Source organism: Malus domestica, chromosome 16, assembly GCF_042453785.1.
Source record: "Malus domestica chromosome 16, GDT2T_hap1".
Taxonomy (NCBI): domain Eukaryota; kingdom Viridiplantae; phylum Streptophyta; class Magnoliopsida; order Rosales; family Rosaceae; genus Malus; species Malus domestica.
Genome location: NC_091676.1, coordinates 5,249,503 through 5,267,804, shown reverse-complemented (window position 1 = coordinate 5,267,804; position 18,302 = coordinate 5,249,503). Strand labels below are relative to the sequence as shown.

Sequence of the window (18,302 nt, the reverse complement as noted above, 5' to 3'; positions counted from 1 at the left end):
AGGGAATTGTTATTAGTACTCCAAAAATCTCATTTGGCACTCTAAACTTTATATAACTAGAAAGAAAAATACATTTGTGAGGAGTGTAGAATGAGATTTTTGAGGTGCTAATAACAATTCCCTTTTTTATATTTGTTTATTTGGGATTGATACCTTCTCAAATATAATAATTGTGTTAATCATTAGCACGAAAAATGCTAGTCGAACGCTCTCAAGTATGATTCTTTAAGTATTTTTTGCCGTTTTATAAGTTAATGCTAATTTTTTTTATTGATATTATAAAACATTATGTTAAAAATATAAAGTGACAAAAAATTATATAAAGTCATATTTTTAAGAAAGTCTCCCCATTTCTTTAATCGGCACTTAAAAAAATAAAAGAACTATATAACTGGACATAGGATCAATTAACAAATCATTGGGGGTATTTTGGGAATGTAAATAATGGGCCGTGTGAAGGCTGTTGGCCAACGAGAATCAATAGCTAATAATTAGAGAGGAGGCAACATGTGACAAATTGAAATATAAAAAAAGGTACTTGATGGCGTAGAAATTTGATATATGCCTTGACTGCAAATTCTTTGCATGCGCCAACCGTTTTCACACTCGACCTAACTGCCACTACTAATATAGTAGGTAGATGCTTTCCTTCAGATAATTCTGTGTTCTACTTTTTTCTACATCTTAAAACAAGTGCTCTTCCAATACCATACATTTTTCATCCCTTCCTATTTGTACGGTCACGTTTAAATCACGTCAATATTTTATATTTTTATTATTTTTTATCTTATTATTTTTATAAAAAAATCAATATAAAATGTTGACATGATTTAACTGTGACCACACAACACATGAGGGGATGAGAAGGGTATGGTAAAAGGAGGGCAGACAATCTGCCTCCTTAAAACAATGGGAAAGTAACCACGAGCTGGTGGCTCAATGGTAAAAAACGGATTTCAAGGCTTTTTTCAAATTAAAAGCTTGAGGTCTCAGGTTTGAAACCTGCTACTGATGTGGAAGCTATACTTGTAACCAAAAAAGACTAAAATACCTATATTAATTTTTCTAGCATTCCAAAAAGATAAATAATCGTAACTTATTATCCGTTGTCTTAAAAAGAAAGAATTGGAAAGTGCAATTTAAGAAAGAAAAAAAGAAGAGGAAGAGGGAAATGTTACTTGTCCAGTTGTGCTGATTACTGCAGGAGGAAGAAAGTACCATGGAAAGACGGTGATAGGGGGGACTCAGAGGAGTAGATGAGGAAAGCAGCCCGTAACCACCTCTCCCACCTGCCCAACCAGAACCAGGACATGTGTCATGTTATTGTGTCTATGATTATGACGTCACTATAAAGCCATTTCAATCAGAAATGATTAAACATGGTCCCGTCCAAAATTATAATCTTGTAAAAAAATTAGTTTTAAATTAACCGTGTCAAACCATACTTATATATCATATACAATCGAATAAACTAAACATAACTCCTCAATAACTTATTAGTTTTAAGTTTATTGGTTAATTAAAATATCTTTGCTGTTGTATTTGAATCAATTATTGCACCTGAGGAGTCGAGCCCCGAAAAAGGCTAAGGAGAAGGCTACATTTGGCCAACCTGATGCCCCTTTAGCCAAATAATGGTCTAGTGAGGCTCCACAGACTTATAACCCAGTCATCGGTTGATATGAGGTTTTTAACAAATCATGTCATTTGTTTAGCTTTGAGACCTTTAGTGCTCTCCATTAGACATGACCTAACATCGAAAATATGACATTCCCCACTAATGATATATGGTTAAATATAAAATAAACTTAAAACAAATAATGTATTGTTAACATAGAACGTCACAACAACAACTATAAAAATAAGTATATGTACATTGATATGTCGTTTGGACAACATTCCATATGATAGTTATGTATTTTAACTCGGGAAGTGATATACACACATCTTTTTTTACTTCTTACACACTCTTTTAATTTTTAGCCATCGGATCAGATGGATTAAAGAAGATCAAGGGACAAAAATTAACAAAGAGTGTGTAGGAAGTAAAAAGAAATGTGTGGATAGCACATCCCTTTTAACTTTCTAGCTTGAATGGTCATATGACAACAGTAAGTGAGTCTCCAAAACATGGGACACATAGCCGTGTCGGATACTCCAAGTAGCGGACTCCAATCACATGGCGGTGTTAGTAGCCAAAGAATGTTGACCTGACCTGTCACCTCCGTGGGTCTAGGTCCTCCTCCTCGAAGAAGAAGAAGAAGAAGAAGGAACTGCAGCAGGATGGCGCCTGGGCCCAGAGATGTTTGTGTTTAGGTTCATGAAGCGTTTCGGGCCACATTACTAGGGCTTGGCGTACTCTCCGGCCTGCTGCTCTATTCAGTCTATTCAACCGAGTTACCGGAGAAAGATTTGCATGAAATGACGGTGTCACAAACTTATTATTATCTCGAGCGATTTATGTAAAAAAGTTAAAACGCATGGTGTTCCAATGGTGTATGTAAGTTCTTCTCGAGCTACGAGAGCTATGTATTTAGTATCGACTTGAATACTTGGCATCAACAAATAAATGGGTAGGGAGAAACAATGTGATTTTTCGAAAATTCAAAGAACTTTCGTGAATATACAAACGATAGTAGGGAGGAACGAAATTTTTGTGCAAATTTGTTTCGTCATTCTATCTATTGTCTTTCTGTCAATTTTTTTGCTAGTACGATGATGTGGCGTGCAAATGGATGGCTCCAACTAGATTAATCATAAAAAACCACTCGCTATATAACATTCAAACATTGTCACTTAAAATTGTTTGCACATATAATTAAATAACGAATTACTATTTATAATATAAGGACAAAGGAGAAAAAAACAAAGGAAAACTAATGAAAATGACTTAAAAACTTTGAGTTTTAATCAAAATGACAAAAATGTGTTGTAAATGAATAGTATAAGAAGTGACTTTTTAGAGTAAAAATGTTTCTTTCGTTAAAAATGAACAGTACAGGAAGTGTTTCGTTAAAACTCCAAAAAACAACGTAATTTATCGGTAATTTGAGAGAGGGACTAGCTTTTGAGGAGGATTTTTTTTTTTTAACAAACGATAATATCTATATTAAAGAAATGGAAGAGTGGGCTAAGTCTTACAATGAGTTTGCATAATGATGCGGTTTAGCTTCACCCTTGAAGAGAATCGAACCTAAGACATTCTTACTTAAGTAAAAAGTAATACAGTGCCTGAGGAGTTAAATAGTAGAAAGTAGCAATACCGGCCAACTGCCAGGGTCCGCGTTTGCGCAGCCAATGAGAAGCGACGCAGTGTCACCCAACCAATTGAAACCCTCCACGTAGACAAAGCCACGTAGAGTTGGCGCTCCCGCCTATATCAACGGTCTCTTCGCCTTTCCTGAATTGTGGGAGTTATTTACCCAGAATCATTCTGCTAATATTCTTCTGGCTTCCTCTTAAACCTTCTCATCTGAAACCCTAATTATCTTGCTTCATTTGAAAAAAAAGAGGGGAAGAGAGAGGAGGCCGGATCAGGAGGTATTTCCGGCCACATTTACTTATTGGGGGCTGAAATGGAAACGCACGGATCGGGGCTCCGGCGCGTGTTGGTGTTCGGATTCTGCGTCGTCGGAATTTGGTCTGCTTATATCTACCAAGGCGTGCTTCAGGAAACCCTGTAAGTCTTATTTTTTCTTTCTATCTGCATTTGGGGATTTCCCAGATCACGCACCCTTGTTTTGGAGATTTTCAGCTCCTGAAATTGTTTTCCGAATTGATCGATGAAGTTAATCAAAATTGGTGATGTTGTGATCTTTGTTTTTAGGTCCACGAAGCGATTCGGGCCAGATGGGAATAGGTTCGAACACCTTGCGTTCCTCAACTTAGCCCAAAATGTGGTTTGTCTAATCTGGTCATATATAAGTAAGTTTCAATCTCCCTGAAAAATCTTGAATTTCTTGTATTGTGGATTGATTTGAGCTGAAGAAACGAATTGGGTGATAATATTGTCATGTGGGTTTCTTTGAATAGTGTTAAAGCTTTGGTCTAGCGGTAATGCTGGAGGTGCGCCTATGTGGACGTACTGGAGTGCCGGGATTACTAACACGATTGGACCCGCTATGGGGATCGAAGCGTTGAAGTATATCAGTTACCCGGCTCAGGTTTGCTTTCCAATTTGGATCCAGTTGCCCAAATGGGTAGCATTAGAGAATATATAGTAAATGGTCAACATTAGAGAATATAGTAATGGTTATAGGAAGAATTGATGGTTGTGTGTCCTAGGTCTAGTTTACTTGATTTGAGTTTCTTAGGATCTAATTAGCGAGGAAGCAAATGATTGTCATATATGTTATGGAGCTGTTCATTTCCTCTGGATAAAATCATTGGCAGAAAATGGTTTAGGGCCGACCCTGTTATTTTGGATTAATGACTAGTTGAGTTGAGTTAATCAGGGTGTTGAATTGGTTGTTGAAGGATTGAGGAGAATGGAGTTTTGTGAAAAGTTTCGTTCTTGTGGTTTTTAAGTAACGCCAATTAAAAGGATCTATAGTTTTGGATATTTAAGCTGTTCTGTTTACTTGCAGGTCTTGGCAAAGTCCTCAAAAATGATTCCAGGTCAGATATTTTCAAGTTTATTACTCTTCTATATCTTACTAAAGCAAGCATGTTACTCATTATTAAGTTCAATTAAGATTGTGGAATATCATACTGATTAGATCAACCTTTAAATTTCGTACATAAATAAGTAATAAATGGTTATTATTTGTATGCAGTGATGCTGATGGGTACTCTAGTCTACGGCAAAAGATACAGCTTTCCTGAATATGTTTGTACTCTCCTTGTTGCCGGAGGGGTATCCATATTTGCACTCTTGAAGGTGAGGGATGGTGTGTGTGCTTGTGTGTATTTCTTGAGAATGGAACGAGAATTAAATAATTTTTACGTTTTCTCTTTCAATTTTCCTTCTATAAATTGTCCTCAATGAATTTCATGCAATTTATGCAATTTATGTTGTTGTTATTATGTTTTTCTCATTCGGTCAATTCCAGACTAGCTCAAAGACGATTAGCAAGTTGGCACACCCAAATGCTCCCCTTGGATATGGACTATGTTTCCTCAATCTTGCTTTTGATGGATTCACAAATGCTACCCAGGATTCAATAAAAGCAAGGTATACTTCAGAACAACATCATCTTTCTCCTACCATTTAACTAGTTGTTGCCTTTCTGTTATTCACTGACTGGATTCTTGGCGTTATTTAAACTGTTTATCAACATTTGCAACCCCCTGCTTTCGAGAATGCTTGAGGGAGTTTTTATGCCGATCCTCTATATATTGTTTATAGAAATAGATCTGTGAAATTGTTACGTTGAGCCATCCGTACATGATTGATATGGAGAATTCAGTCTCAAATGTCATAGCTTTGTGTTTGCCCAGGTATCCAAAGACGAGCGCTTGGGAAATAATGCTAGGCATGAATTTATGGGGTACCATATACAACATGATCTACATGTTTGGCTGGCCACATGGCAGCGGATTTGAGGCGGTTCAGTTCTGCAAGCAGCATCCGGAAGCAGCTTGGGACATTTTTCTCTATTGTCTCTGTGGTGCAGTTGGGCAGAACTTCATTTTCCTAACCATAAGTCGTTTCGGTTCCTTAGCTAACACCACCATTACCACAACCCGCAAGTTTGTAAGCATCGTGGTGTCTTCGTTGCTGAGTGGCAATCCCCTGTCAACTAAGCAATGGGGGTCTGTCGTCATGGTGTTTTCTGGGCTGTCGTATCACATCTACCACAAGTGGAGGAAATCGCAGAGAGCGCCGAAGAAGAGAAAGCCAATGTAATAACAATTTTGATCTTACATATTCACAACCCTTCTTTCCCAAATTTTACATCTCTTGTTCTTTCCCTCCGTAGTCGTATCAAGCAATTTGTAATTGAACAGACCCTCTATAGCTATAGAGAGAGTATTCTAAACTTTTTGTAATGGAAGTTGCAAGGTAGTAGTAGCCACCCCTTATATTTGTACGGTTTCTCATTAGTAATGTTTTGGTGGCAATCAAAGAGTTGAATTATCGTAATGGGATGGATGTCGAGGACATCTTGAACTACCCTGGAGTAAACACAACTTCAGAGATGTTGACTGACGAACAAACTATTGAGCGTCGTGGGAAGTGATCAAGGTAATGGAGTCGAAGACGATGGTTCTACTATGGAGCCCGTTTCGCAAAAAATAAAAGCTCTCAGAGCGGCGATGACATTGAATAATTCGAGATGAAAAATCCACACCATACCTTCTTATCATGTTAAGAAAAGTTAGAGATGAGATCAAAGGTGACATCAATTTCAAAAATAAACAAACAATGATTGAGTCATATTTTAGGAAGGCCTCGTAGTCGAAACATAAGCACTATGTGTCAGAAAATTATTAATTTATATATTACGGGAGACCTATATAAATTTTCTATAATGTATTGTCTTATGAATTTAGCGAATTATTAATTTAGCACGTTATTCCCAAATCAGGACTGGCCAAAAGGATTATTTAACTAAGGTTATTAATTTTATTACTGGTTTATCCTTGAGATCAAACAATTTTATGTTGGGGTTGAGAGGTCAAAGGTGCCAATTTGTGCTCGTATACCTTCACTCGAGAAAGTTTACAGCAAATGATTACAAGTGCCCTTTATTTTGTAGAGATTTCCCTCCCTCTGTTACCACTTTGCTTTTCCTTTCTTCCTAATCATACTTGTCCACCACCACCACCAAACACAGTTTTTGGTCTCGCTACCCTTCTTCCCCACTTCAACACACTATCAAGACAGAAGAACCGAAGACTGGGAGCTTCCTTCACGCCTGCCATAACCCTCTGGTAAGTAAAACCAATGGCTTCCTTCTTCCTGGCTCAAATTTTGCCTACTTTTACGCCCATTTTCTTTTCGGATTTCTTGTTCCGTTCCTTATTTTGAATGAAACTCATTCATCCTGCATCTGTGTGCGAGTCGGTTTCTTAGTTTTCTGATGCTGAATGTTCTAACATTACTTCACACTTCCTAGATGTGTTCATCTTTGACACAAGCGATAGTGGGGGAGGGGAGATTCAAACTCGGCACCTCAGATGCAAAGGTAAATATCTTGACCAACTGAGCTACGAGCCGCTTGATTAGAGATGTGTTCATCAGTTCATGTCTTAATTCTAGGAAGAAAGAGTAGAACAAAAGAAAGAAGTGCACACCAAAACCAAAACCATTTTCACTCCAATTACATTAAGTTTTGTTACATCAGAAATCATGGGGGGAAATCAAACCAAAGAAGGAAAAAATATCAACCTATTATGTACCCGTTTTCCACGCCAGAAAAACGATAAACAGGAATCCACTGGAACTGGTTAATCCTCTCTCATTTTTTTTCTTGTTTTCTTCTTCTTCTCTTTCTCTCTGTTTTGTTTTGATAATGTACTCTAGCGGAAAATATAGGCAAGCTGACTATGTATACTTACAGTAGTCTTACACTCTTGAATGACTAGGGACATAGCAGGTTCTGTACAACTGTAAAAATCAAGGCCAAAAAATGGAACACTCGGAAAACATATCGGATGATGAGAGGCAAACTAAAGAATGACACACCAAACACACAAAAAGCGAGTACCGATTAGGAACTCTGAAGGAGGTAACTCTGCATAGGTCAAAATAATGCAGAAAACTATGTTAGATACGTTTGCAAATGCTAAAATGCACCATTGCATTCTAGATCTGGGTTTTGGGAAGCAGATCTTTACCTGCCCATTTGTAAAATTTTAGGCTGGAATGGCTGCAATCCTAAGAAAAGAGGAATCCAAAGAAAAGAGGAATCCAAAATGGACACGAACTCAATGGGCCATGTAAAATTTCTATATATGAGGTGGTGGATCAAAAAGGTTGGTTATAGACTTTGGAGGAGGGATCGTTTGCAGGGTGGCGGTTGTGAAGGATTGGTGCTTGGGATGGGGCAGGGGGAGTCCTCTCCAAGCGTTTTGAGCAAGAAATTCCTCTCCTGAAATATTCAACACATAAGTGGTCAGTCTTAATCCATACAATGTCATGCATTCGTACCATAAGAAGTTAAGAACTTGTTCTATGAGGCAAATAAGAAGCCACAGAGACTGAGGTTTCCAAATTTAAGCTTGCGGGTAGAATTTTGGAACAAGGCTGGCTGAGCATGGTGGCCAAACTATTCTAATGTACTTGGATTTCAATAGTTCGTGGTGCATATTGTAAATGAAAGCATAGTTTTGTAGCTCCTATTTTTTTTCTAACTGATGCAAACACGCGTCTGTCTAAGATGCCTAGAATCGAATATTTGTGTTCTGCTATATGTTTTGTTAGCATCACCTGGACATTGGTTAAGCATTGCATTGCTTCACCTAGATTCCAGCGGGGTGACTTGAAACAACGTTAAGCATCATTACTAATACCACTTCTTCTGCAACCATTAAAACTAATAGCTTATTGTTTAATAGAGTTGAACTTCTGAGACAACTTACACTTTCAGAAAATTTTGGGCTAGGAATTCCTGCTGCCAAGGATCTGAACAATGGGACAACTTTAAAAGGAGAAGTGAACTCGGTATTTGACAACGCAGAAACAACTGCGTAGTCTTTTCTTCCTTCATCACATGATGGAAATATCTCTGCGGAAAGAAATATTAAATAGGTTATCAGCAAATCTGATTGAGTAGGAAATGTGATCAGCCAACATATCTTATATGTTAATCCATTACCTTGCTTTTCGGAAACAATCCCTTTCTCACAATCACCAACATCATTTTGCCCTTCAATAGGAATTGAGTGTGACCCTAGTCGAATCTCCTGATTCGGTGAACCTATTTCAACTTCATTTTGTTCCACTTGATAGCATTCTGTTTGGGACAGAAGAGTTGACCCTGTACTGTATTCTGAACTTCCTGGAGAGTCGTCGAATAGATCTGGCTGCCTGAAATATATATGTCACCAATTAGATGGTGTACAGTGGTTTAAACATGCTCATATAAGAATAGTAGTCTAAGTCACATTTCTTACTGCCAAGATGGTCGGCTTCCCTCAGTAGTACTCCTTAAGTCCTCTAACAGATATTTAAGATCTTCGAGTTGAAAATCAAAATCGTCAATTCCATAACTGAGGATGTCACTATCTTTGCTTTGATTCAAGAAATCTTGGAGCACCTGAATATCACATTTGATGTATGTTAGAGGATATGCATACTCAATTTGGCACCAGACTTGAATCTGTTTTACTCTCTGAACTAGATATGGAGGAATCTAGTACTAAAGGCATCTGAATATCACAGTCGCAATATATGTGAGTTATATGTATATTTATATGTTCCTACGATTTTTAAAAACCAAGCAATTAAATGTTAATTGCTCAGTCCACAGGACCACAGCAAATGGATAATTATTTCTCACCATCCAAGCATTTTCAAGACTCTGGTCTGTGTTCTCTGAGTTAACTTTTAATGCCAGCGAGCTGAGCAACTCCGCTTGTTGCATCAAAGCAATTATCTTCGGGTCATCCTTCTCGAGAAATGATCCTTGAAACTTGCTATTTTGTACTGCTGATAAATGAACGTAAGAGTGACCTTAGAGTTTTGTAGTTGAAAACATATAAATCAATGCATAATGAATTTTCAAATGATAAATAGGCCAACTTTCTGCTGACCCAATACAAACAATTTGCTTATGTTCTCACACATTTCCTGCAATGTTCTTTTCAGGCATTGTAAAGAAATCTGATGAGTTGCCGAACAAGTTTCAATTTGAGGTGATTTACCATTCCCGGGGACTTCCTTGGTGCTATGCCCGTTATGCTGGTCTTGCAGATTCTCTACATTGTGAGCATTCTGAATCAACACAGTAAACGGAGGTCTTAGCTGCTGATTTATCTTTCCACACTGATCAGGTAGTCTGTCCCCAGAGGTGCAATTTTTGGAGAGAATAGGGATGTGGCTTCTCCTGCGTTGCACAAAGAATGAGTTCTACTACATTGAGCAGTAACCAAATCAACATTTTTGTACATAGATTAAAGATGTAATTTTACCTCATCTTCTTAGGTGGTGCTGTTGTTTCTGTTGTTCCATCTGTATTGAATCCATTTCGTATTATGACCCTTTTGTCATTTTGATTAATGTACGAATTTGCATTTTCTTTAGCTAAGGCCTCATATTTTGCTCTCTTCTTGCACAAAGTTGAAAACCGGTTTTTCACGGCATTGTCAGTTCTGCATAAGGAGGACAATTTATGATCTTAATTGTGTCGTTAGATCGAGCTAAGGTATTTCAGGAGGAGAAAAAAGAAAGCTAATATACCTTCCTGAAACCACCTTTGCTATTTCTGTCCATCTGTTCCCGAATATCTTCTGAGCCTGCAATCCGATCACCTTGAGCAATTAGGTTTCTACCACATCCAATGATCCAATGATGAGGGTAATAATATTTAATGCTGAATAAACAGTGGTGGTTTTTTCTGTTCAACTTTAGGAAAGACATGCAGTGCAATCACCAGGCCTGGCCTACTTGGTCACATTACAGAAAATGATTAAATCTTCTCAACAATCAAGTTTTGATGATTTATCTTTCTCCTTAAACCATTTAAGCATGCATAAAGTGGAAGAATTTCATCTTTTTGACGAGACAATATTCTAAATTACTCTAATCTACAGCGCACAACGATATTCTAAGCTACTGTCATCAAGTACCTCGCACAAGAGCATGTCTTCCTCTGGTGACCATCCTCCCTTCTTGAAGTCAGAATTCAAGTATGTGTACCATCTGGAACATTATTTGTCAAATTTCAGACCAAAAATAAAAAATTAGCAGTCAAAACAATTAGACCTCAATAATTGAGTAGGTAATGAAAAAACAGAGGATTTCTCAGCAGAACTCAACTCAAACGTCAACATTGGGTTTGAAATTACCTTCTCCTGCACTGTCTGGTTGTTTTATCCTTGAATTTAGATGCAATGACAGCCCAACTGCACAGAAATTGATCACAAAAACATAGCCTTCAATTAATTTTCTACCAATAAAATGATAATTTAATTGAATAAATGTAAAGAAAAATTGTAAAACCAACCCAGGTGAGAAAAACAAGAAACTTACTTTTCTGTTCCATGGAGGCTTATTTGATTCCTCAGTATGTCATCCTCCTGCAACTCAAAAGAACAACCATAACCCATGTCAGAAATAAACCAAAGAAACATAATTGGGTGTCTTGATCAAAACCCAGAACTCAAAACAATCCAATGTGAGAGAGAGAGAGAGAGAGAGATGAAAAGACCACCTCTTGAGACCAAGTAACGATATGGCGCTCCTTCTTCTTTGACTCCTCCTGCGGCATTTGGGTTTTTAATTTCGCCTCTCTCTCTCACTCTATCTCACAGTTGCTCTATCTCACAGTTGCTCACTCCTCAGTCTCTCTCTCTCTCTCTCTTACGCTCCCAGATGACCCCTTTATCCAAACCAAGTTGCATAATACTACTAAAGCCAGAGTCTTTTTCAGCTATATAATAAAATAGCCAAACCCCAATAGAAAGCCACACCTCAAAAGCTATCCAATCTCCTTCCGGGATTGGATTTAGTGGCCTCGGATTCTAACTTTTCAGCCGCACCCCCTTTGGAGTTCGGAGTTTATATCACAAATATATGCTCAAACAGTGCATATACTTGTAAAAACAGATTGGATTGGATCCGGGTATTCGTATTTGTACCGATTTCAAACAATTTACAGAGATTTTGGGATGAAAATACGATCAGGGGTCGTGCGAGTTTTGGGATGAGACTGGACTGGACTGGACATAACGGTGAGAGGGTGGACTGGAGAGAGGAGGAGAGGGCGAGAGCTTTTTTCAAAGTTTCTCTGTATCTTTACAACAACTAATAAACTTTCAAGGACCGTATATTTTAATAAATAAAAACCAATGGATTGTTTGGTTGCTTTAGTTTATAGTGCGCGGGTATGAGCGCAAGTTTGAAAAATAACGCTGAATTCCAGGAGATGACATTAGTGCATCAGTGATGCTGGTGTAGACTTAAGCCCACAGGGCCACACACGACCACACTATTATTTTTTTAATTTTTTTATTCATATCATTATGTATTTGTATTTAGGAGTTAAATACAAATTTGGCCCCTATACTTTTGTAAGTGTGTCTAACAGAGGCAAACAATGACTTCGGATATGAATTCTTACTTTCATTTCAATCAAGTCATTGACATCTAAGCTTCTGGTTTACATTAGAGAGGCGAGCTCATTACCTTCACCTTTTACAATTTGACACCATTCAATGTTGTAGACCCAGTGCGAAATATTGAATGTTACACACGCTTCACTCATTTTTTTAAAAATTTCAAAGCATTTTTATTTTATTTTTGAAATAAACGATAACATTAGTAAGTTAAATGTTAGATTAGCCACCGACGGGGTTCGAACCCACGCAGTCATGCAATGACACAACATATTTCCAGCACTGTGGTAAATGACTATTTGCAAGCGTTTTTATTTGTTTTCAAATTTTTGAATGCATTTTCTTTTATAAAGGGGACGTGACCATCTTCGTGACCTAACCTTCCCATTTAGTCACACACTATTTACTCTCACTCAAAAGGGCAGCCTCAAATTTCTATTTCAATTCAATGCTTCCTCTTTTCGTTTTATTATTTTCATCACATAAATCTTGCTATTTCTTTTCCCACCACCTTCAATTTTACTGTGATTTCAATTGGCCTTTCTTCATTCCCACGCCTTTGTTAGACTCGTGCCACAACCTTCTGTTTCCATTGGTTCCAAACTTCCAACCCCCACATGCGTGTGTACCGATGGGAACGTGTCCCAGCACTCAAACTTCAGTTTTACGTTGGCCTCAAATGATTTTTTAGTGTGTCGAAAACACGATTCGATATATCAAGTGTCAAATACAATTGGTTGAATACTTGAAAAAAATTTAACCACTTATATTATGACACTTGATATAACAAACTATGTTTTCAGCAAGCTAAAAAATTTCTCAATGGCTTGACATGCAGCTTCCTTTGGTTTCTCTTTTACTCCACATTTAATATTAAAGGCGAATTCGTTTTGAAAATTTGAAAATTAAAATTTGAATTATTTTTTATATCCTCGTAGGAATTGTCTAGAAGTATGCACGCATGCTTCACGAATCATGTTAATTAAAGGTTTTTTTAATCAGATATCAGAGGATTTTGATTGCATCAATAGATTTCCCCTAATTTGTTCTGATCAAAAAGGTTTACTTACATAATTACTCTTGAACCAAGTATTTATAAGTTAAAAAAGATACGGTTTAATGTGATGGAGTATCCTAATAATATTACATAATATATTCATTATGTTGTACATATACACTGTTGCATTGTGTGTTGCCACAAATACACTTTGTATGACACATGTTGTGCTATACAGAACAAAGTACAATATGCAAGCGCTATTTTAGCCATTAGACGTGACAAACTCACCATTTCTTTCTCCTTAGGCTCCATTTGGTACGCGGGAAGAAATTGATGGGAAATCAATCCCTATGTAATTTTCTAGGGGATGGGAAATCTGAAGATTATTTCTTGTTTGGTAATCATGGGAAAGTAGCTAGGAAGTATAATTTTATTTATTTTTCCATGTTTAATTTAATTGGCACAATAATAATAAAAAATATTTATCTTTCCCAATATACCCCTACTTAACAGTCTCATTATTATTTATTAAAGTGGGCAAATTTGTCATAAGAAGATGTAATTAAACAGAAATTACTGCTTTTCTTGGTCTCCTATGGGAAGGAAAAATGAACCAAGATGAACGGAGGGTTTCGCTTTCCCCCACCCCCCTTTTTTTTTTTCCCATGAGCTTGGAAGCTTTTCTCAAGACCGGACATGCCAAACATGGGAAAATAAATGATTTCTCATTCCCAAGTCCATTTTCCTGCAAACCAAACCCCTCTTTATGATATATATGGGTAATACTAGGTAGATTAAATGTGTACTCTAAATTTACAAATTAAATAACGTGTCGTCAACAAGAATTAAGCACGTTGATCAATATTTAACTAATAATCTAATTATCAACTTCCATATCATTTAGTTAAAAAATTTTAATCTCCCCAACTTACCCTGTATATATTAATATCTATCATTGAATGTGCAAATGATGCAACTCCAACTTAACTCAATAGTGTTGTCAATTATCAATGCAATTAACAAACCGTTAAATTAAATTTAGAGTTCATCATACAGCTAGCCCTAAGGACTAGTTTACACCATAATTTGTATATGCAAATTAATTAGAAATTGGGCACCGTCTCACGCAATATATATATATATATATATATATATATATATATATATATATATATATATATATATGTGTGTGTATGTGTGTGTGTACACAAAGTCAAAAAGAAAAACCAGGAACGGGTCATCATCAAAGCCAAAGGGCAGCAGCCACCAAGTTGCTGTTAATTTGGACCCTTTTCTATAAGTACTCCATGAATTAGGACAAACAATTTCAAATTGATGAGAAAAATAGGAGAGAAATCAGAAAAATATAACCACACATTTCTCTCTGCGAAGTGACAGAAACCTAACCATATCCATGCTAAATCTAATTTTAGATTTAAGCTTTGTTATTTTAGACTGAAAATCCATGTGGGCCTCAAATTAAGTAGCCGACTGATTGCAGGTGATCATATTAAATCACACATTAAACTAATAGTTCCACATTTCCATATCACGCTTACATTTTACTTTGATAGCATCTTACTCTAATTAATAGAAAATTGATAAGATCACTGTACTGCTGGCGTATAGGAGTTGCTGAACTTCTAACATAAGTGGTTAAGATATTATTATGAAATTTTGTATTCGACTCGACTGCTCTAACCATAATTTAATCACACTAGTATAAGATTTTGTTGTAAACCAAAAATTGATCAAATAATATTTTGAATGAGAGATACTAAGAAGACTTTCTTAAAAGTGAGACTATTTATGAATTTTCTGTCATCTTATGTTTTTAGCCCAATGTATTATAATGCTAACATAAAAATTAATGATAAATTGTGAAATAATAGAAATTCCATAGAAAGTCTCACTTTGAGAGTAAAATTAGCATTTCTCTATTCTGATTTTACGTTGTTTTTGCAAAGTATAAACATCCATCTATTCCTTTGTCTAAGGAAAGGAAAACATTTCTCCATATATTATACAGACTAAACTTTTACTTATTCCTTTAACCCAACTGACCTTTTCTACTTGCTAGCCTTTGCCAGGTGGGCAAGTCCGCGATCCACCACGTGGACCAGTAAAAGATAAATGCCTAATCCTATCGGACTTTTGAAATCTTCAATTAGTGGAGCCCTACAAACGGCAAAAAACCAGAAATGGGCATATCAATGGTTTCTTTCTTGACAACGAAGTCTCCCGCCAAAAACATGCTATTGATTCAAGGAAGAATGCCCATGCTACTCATTCTGCATACTGTTTGAGAATAATGGTGCAATCAGAGTCAAAGAAGGGGATGTGAGACATGTATCATATTTATATGCAGAAGCGGATACACGTATATGTTATGAATACATTTAAACGCAAAGAAATGATTTTGTACACCATTTTTCTCACTTTAACAAATAAAAAAGGATCATTTGAAAGAATTAAAAGGGAGAATACGGAAATCACTTAGTTAGACATAAACTTTTTGGAAGCGAAATCTAAAAATGGTCATGTAAAATGGAGATAGTGGGAGAATGTGCTTAGCTGTAGGGATGGCAACGGATCAGTTTGGGAACGGAAATGCTATATCCATTCTCATAACCACGAAAATTAACCATATCCATTTTTTCCTATAACTTCTATTTCACAAAATTTGTTTCGTATTTTTTTTAATTCTATTTTTTTCCTATAACTTCCTAAGCCATTATACAACATTAAATTAAATTAAGTAACATAAAACAACATTATTAAACAATATGAAACAACATTAAATAACATTAACCAACATAAAAATTATACAACATAAAAAAAACATTTAACAACATGAAAGTTAAACAACATTTAAGTTGTAGTTTTATAAAAAATAAATTATGTTTGGCCCTATGGCCTTTTAGCCCTTGGTTGGAGACGGTTTTTTGTGACAGGGCTAAAACGAGTCCTCTGGCCCTTTGGCCCTCGGTTGGAGATGGAGGGAAATATGGTTATGTACTGTTAATTAAAATATTAATATCTTGGAGGATCTTGGAGGGCCAAAGGGCTAAAACGAGCCATCTGGCCAGCCATCAGTTGGAGATGGCCTAACCATCGAGTATTATCCATAACCATACCCACCGGATAATGGATTTCCCATCGGTTAACGGTTATATCCATCTTCATTAATATAAAATATATATTCACCCAATTGACGCATGATAATTTAGTAAATATTAATTTCGTCATTAAATATTTGATGTATAAAATGATTTAATTAATGGATCTTGTGAAACATAAAAATTAAAGCTAAACATTGATAATGTTGGTTGATCTTTGATATCTCATATAAATACTATTAAATTCTCATAGATTTTGATTCATATCAAAACTTTTGAACTTGGCCACAAAATAAAACTCACACAATGTAGTTTTTGTATTCCTAAGGTAATGAATTCGGTGAATAATGAAATACATATATATACATATAATTATATTATATATTATTCGGTTCGGATTCGGGTACGGATATGGATTGGGAACCCCTATAACCATATCCAAAACCATAACCGAATAATATTCACGGTTTTTTCCCATACCCAAAATGTACCCGAATTTTCATACTTAAATCCAATCTATTCAGATGGTTATCCACGATTATTGGGTTTAACGGTTAGAATTGTCATCCCTACTTAGCTGGGTAGAGTCCCTAGAGGGTCGGTAATATTTGTCCCACAGCCAGCCATAAAATTGATGGGCAAAGACCCAGAAAAGGAAAAAAAGACCGACCTTTGTGGACCCCTATGTAAAAACATTTGCAATATCGCTACATGAATATATTAGGTACCCTTTAAAAGTTTTAAATATTTTAGAACAAATACGTACGTGCATATATGTAACGTACAATCCCACGACCATGCTTGAATTCAAAAAGAAAAGATCCCCTCCCTCTTCGATCATCTTCCACCATCGTGCCTCCACTTTGTCATTTTTCAGCCTTGATTGAAACTTGAAAGTGAAACAGTTCATTTTTTTCTTGGCCTGTCTGCCTCGACTTATATGTGCGTGGCTCATATATAATCACTTTATTATCTTTTGACGCTTAGCTAGGTTACTGTTATGCTGGTATGATCGTCACCTTTGACAAATTTCACGCGGTTTTATCAGAATTTAGGTCCATTTGGTCCCATCTTCATGGGATGCATGTAAAAAAAAGTTCAGCATGCATGTATGCCTTCTTATGTTTTTGGTCGTCAATTACCTTATTAATATTATACGTTTAATTTCTAAGCTATTGCAAATCTGAAACCAGTAGGGCATGCTTTGGCACATCATATATATATACTAGATTTGAAGATGGTATGTGTTTGTGTATGAATGGTTACGATTTCAACGTTGCACATTACAATAGGTGGTCTCGTCCCTCTCAATTCAATGCCCTGCGGGTAACCTAGAAAACTTTGGATGAAAAAACTGAATTTGACAAAGTCTATGCATTTGCCTTTCCCCACATTCATAATCTAACAAATAAAATAGTTTATTGATAGATATGAATTTTGAGGATCAAAAGTCATAATTACAATAACATTCTTTCAAAAAAAAAAAACATATCTCTCCTTTGTTATTTAAGTTTAAATTAAACACTTCTACCTTATTCATCATTAACCAATGCACTCATTTGTATAATAAAAAATGCTCATATTATATTCTTCATTTCTTTTATGAGTAAGGTTAAAATGCTATATATTGTAAGAAGTTATAAGCATAACCATGTATAGAGTTACAGTTACAGTTAGAGAGTACATGCTTCGTGACTAAAGTCGAAGACTTACCTGAGGAAGAAACAGCCGTGGCAGCTAGAGTTTCGAGTATAGTCTTCTATGCTCAAACTGCCGAGAGCCCTAGCTAACAAGTGGGTTTGTAGCAAGGACCTCCTATTATAGTGATTAAGATCCCTATATATAATCTGACCTATTACTGATTATTAGGGATTGCTAAATTACAGGATAATATTATAGTCCTATATGGTATTGAATTCTTGTGTAACCAAAACGTCTCTTGATTTCCTCAACACCACAAT

At 36.2% G+C, this 18,302-nt stretch overlaps 2 protein-coding genes and 1 long non-coding RNA gene across 6 annotated transcripts; 2 read left to right on the top strand and 1 right to left on the bottom strand.

The window, feature by feature from the left end:
* Positions 1 to 3,272: 3,272 nt before the first annotated feature.
* LOC103402920 (UDP-galactose/UDP-glucose transporter 3) lies at positions 3,273 to 6,085 on the top strand. Its single transcript, XM_008341704.4, has 7 exons — positions 3,273 to 3,679; positions 3,827 to 3,924; positions 4,033 to 4,163; positions 4,587 to 4,617; positions 4,776 to 4,879; positions 5,052 to 5,173; positions 5,440 to 6,085. Exons 1-7 carry the CDS (start codon positions 3,576 to 3,578, stop codon positions 5,846 to 5,848), a joined length of 999 nt encoding a protein of 332 aa, XP_008339926.3. The 5' UTR covers positions 3,273 to 3,575; the 3' UTR covers positions 5,849 to 6,085.
* Positions 6,086 to 6,668: 583 nt separating this feature from the next.
* LOC103402918 (uncharacterized) lies at positions 6,669 to 10,188 on the top strand. The gene is made up of 3 exons (XR_524118.4): positions 6,669 to 6,876; positions 7,062 to 7,130; positions 9,755 to 10,188. It is a non-coding gene; the product is annotated as an uncharacterized lncRNA (long non-coding RNA).
* LOC103402919 (transcription factor MYB124) lies at positions 7,233 to 12,040 on the bottom strand. 4 transcript variants are annotated; one of them, XR_524119.4, is made up of 13 exons: positions 11,319 to 12,040; positions 11,138 to 11,184; positions 10,954 to 11,010; positions 10,735 to 10,807; positions 10,346 to 10,401; positions 10,078 to 10,257; positions 9,811 to 9,992; positions 9,447 to 9,595; positions 9,061 to 9,203; positions 8,763 to 8,974; positions 8,527 to 8,672; positions 7,783 to 8,036; positions 7,233 to 7,679 (listed from the first exon to the last, which is right to left on the bottom strand). XR_524119.4 is itself a non-coding variant. In XM_008341703.4 (12 exons), exons 1-12 carry the CDS (start codon positions 11,373 to 11,375, stop codon positions 7,926 to 7,928), a joined length of 1,413 nt encoding a protein of 470 aa, XP_008339925.3. In that variant the 5' UTR covers positions 11,376 to 12,040; the 3' UTR covers positions 7,233 to 7,925. The 4 variants fall into 4 exon arrangements, 2 of the variants coding, with proteins under 2 accessions (XP_008339925.3, XP_017179295.3); XR_011577457.1 differs by having other exon boundaries at positions 9,447 to 9,592; positions 11,319 to 11,987; XM_008341703.4 differs by having other exon boundaries at positions 7,233 to 8,036.
* Positions 12,041 to 18,302: the final 6,262 nt, after the last annotated feature.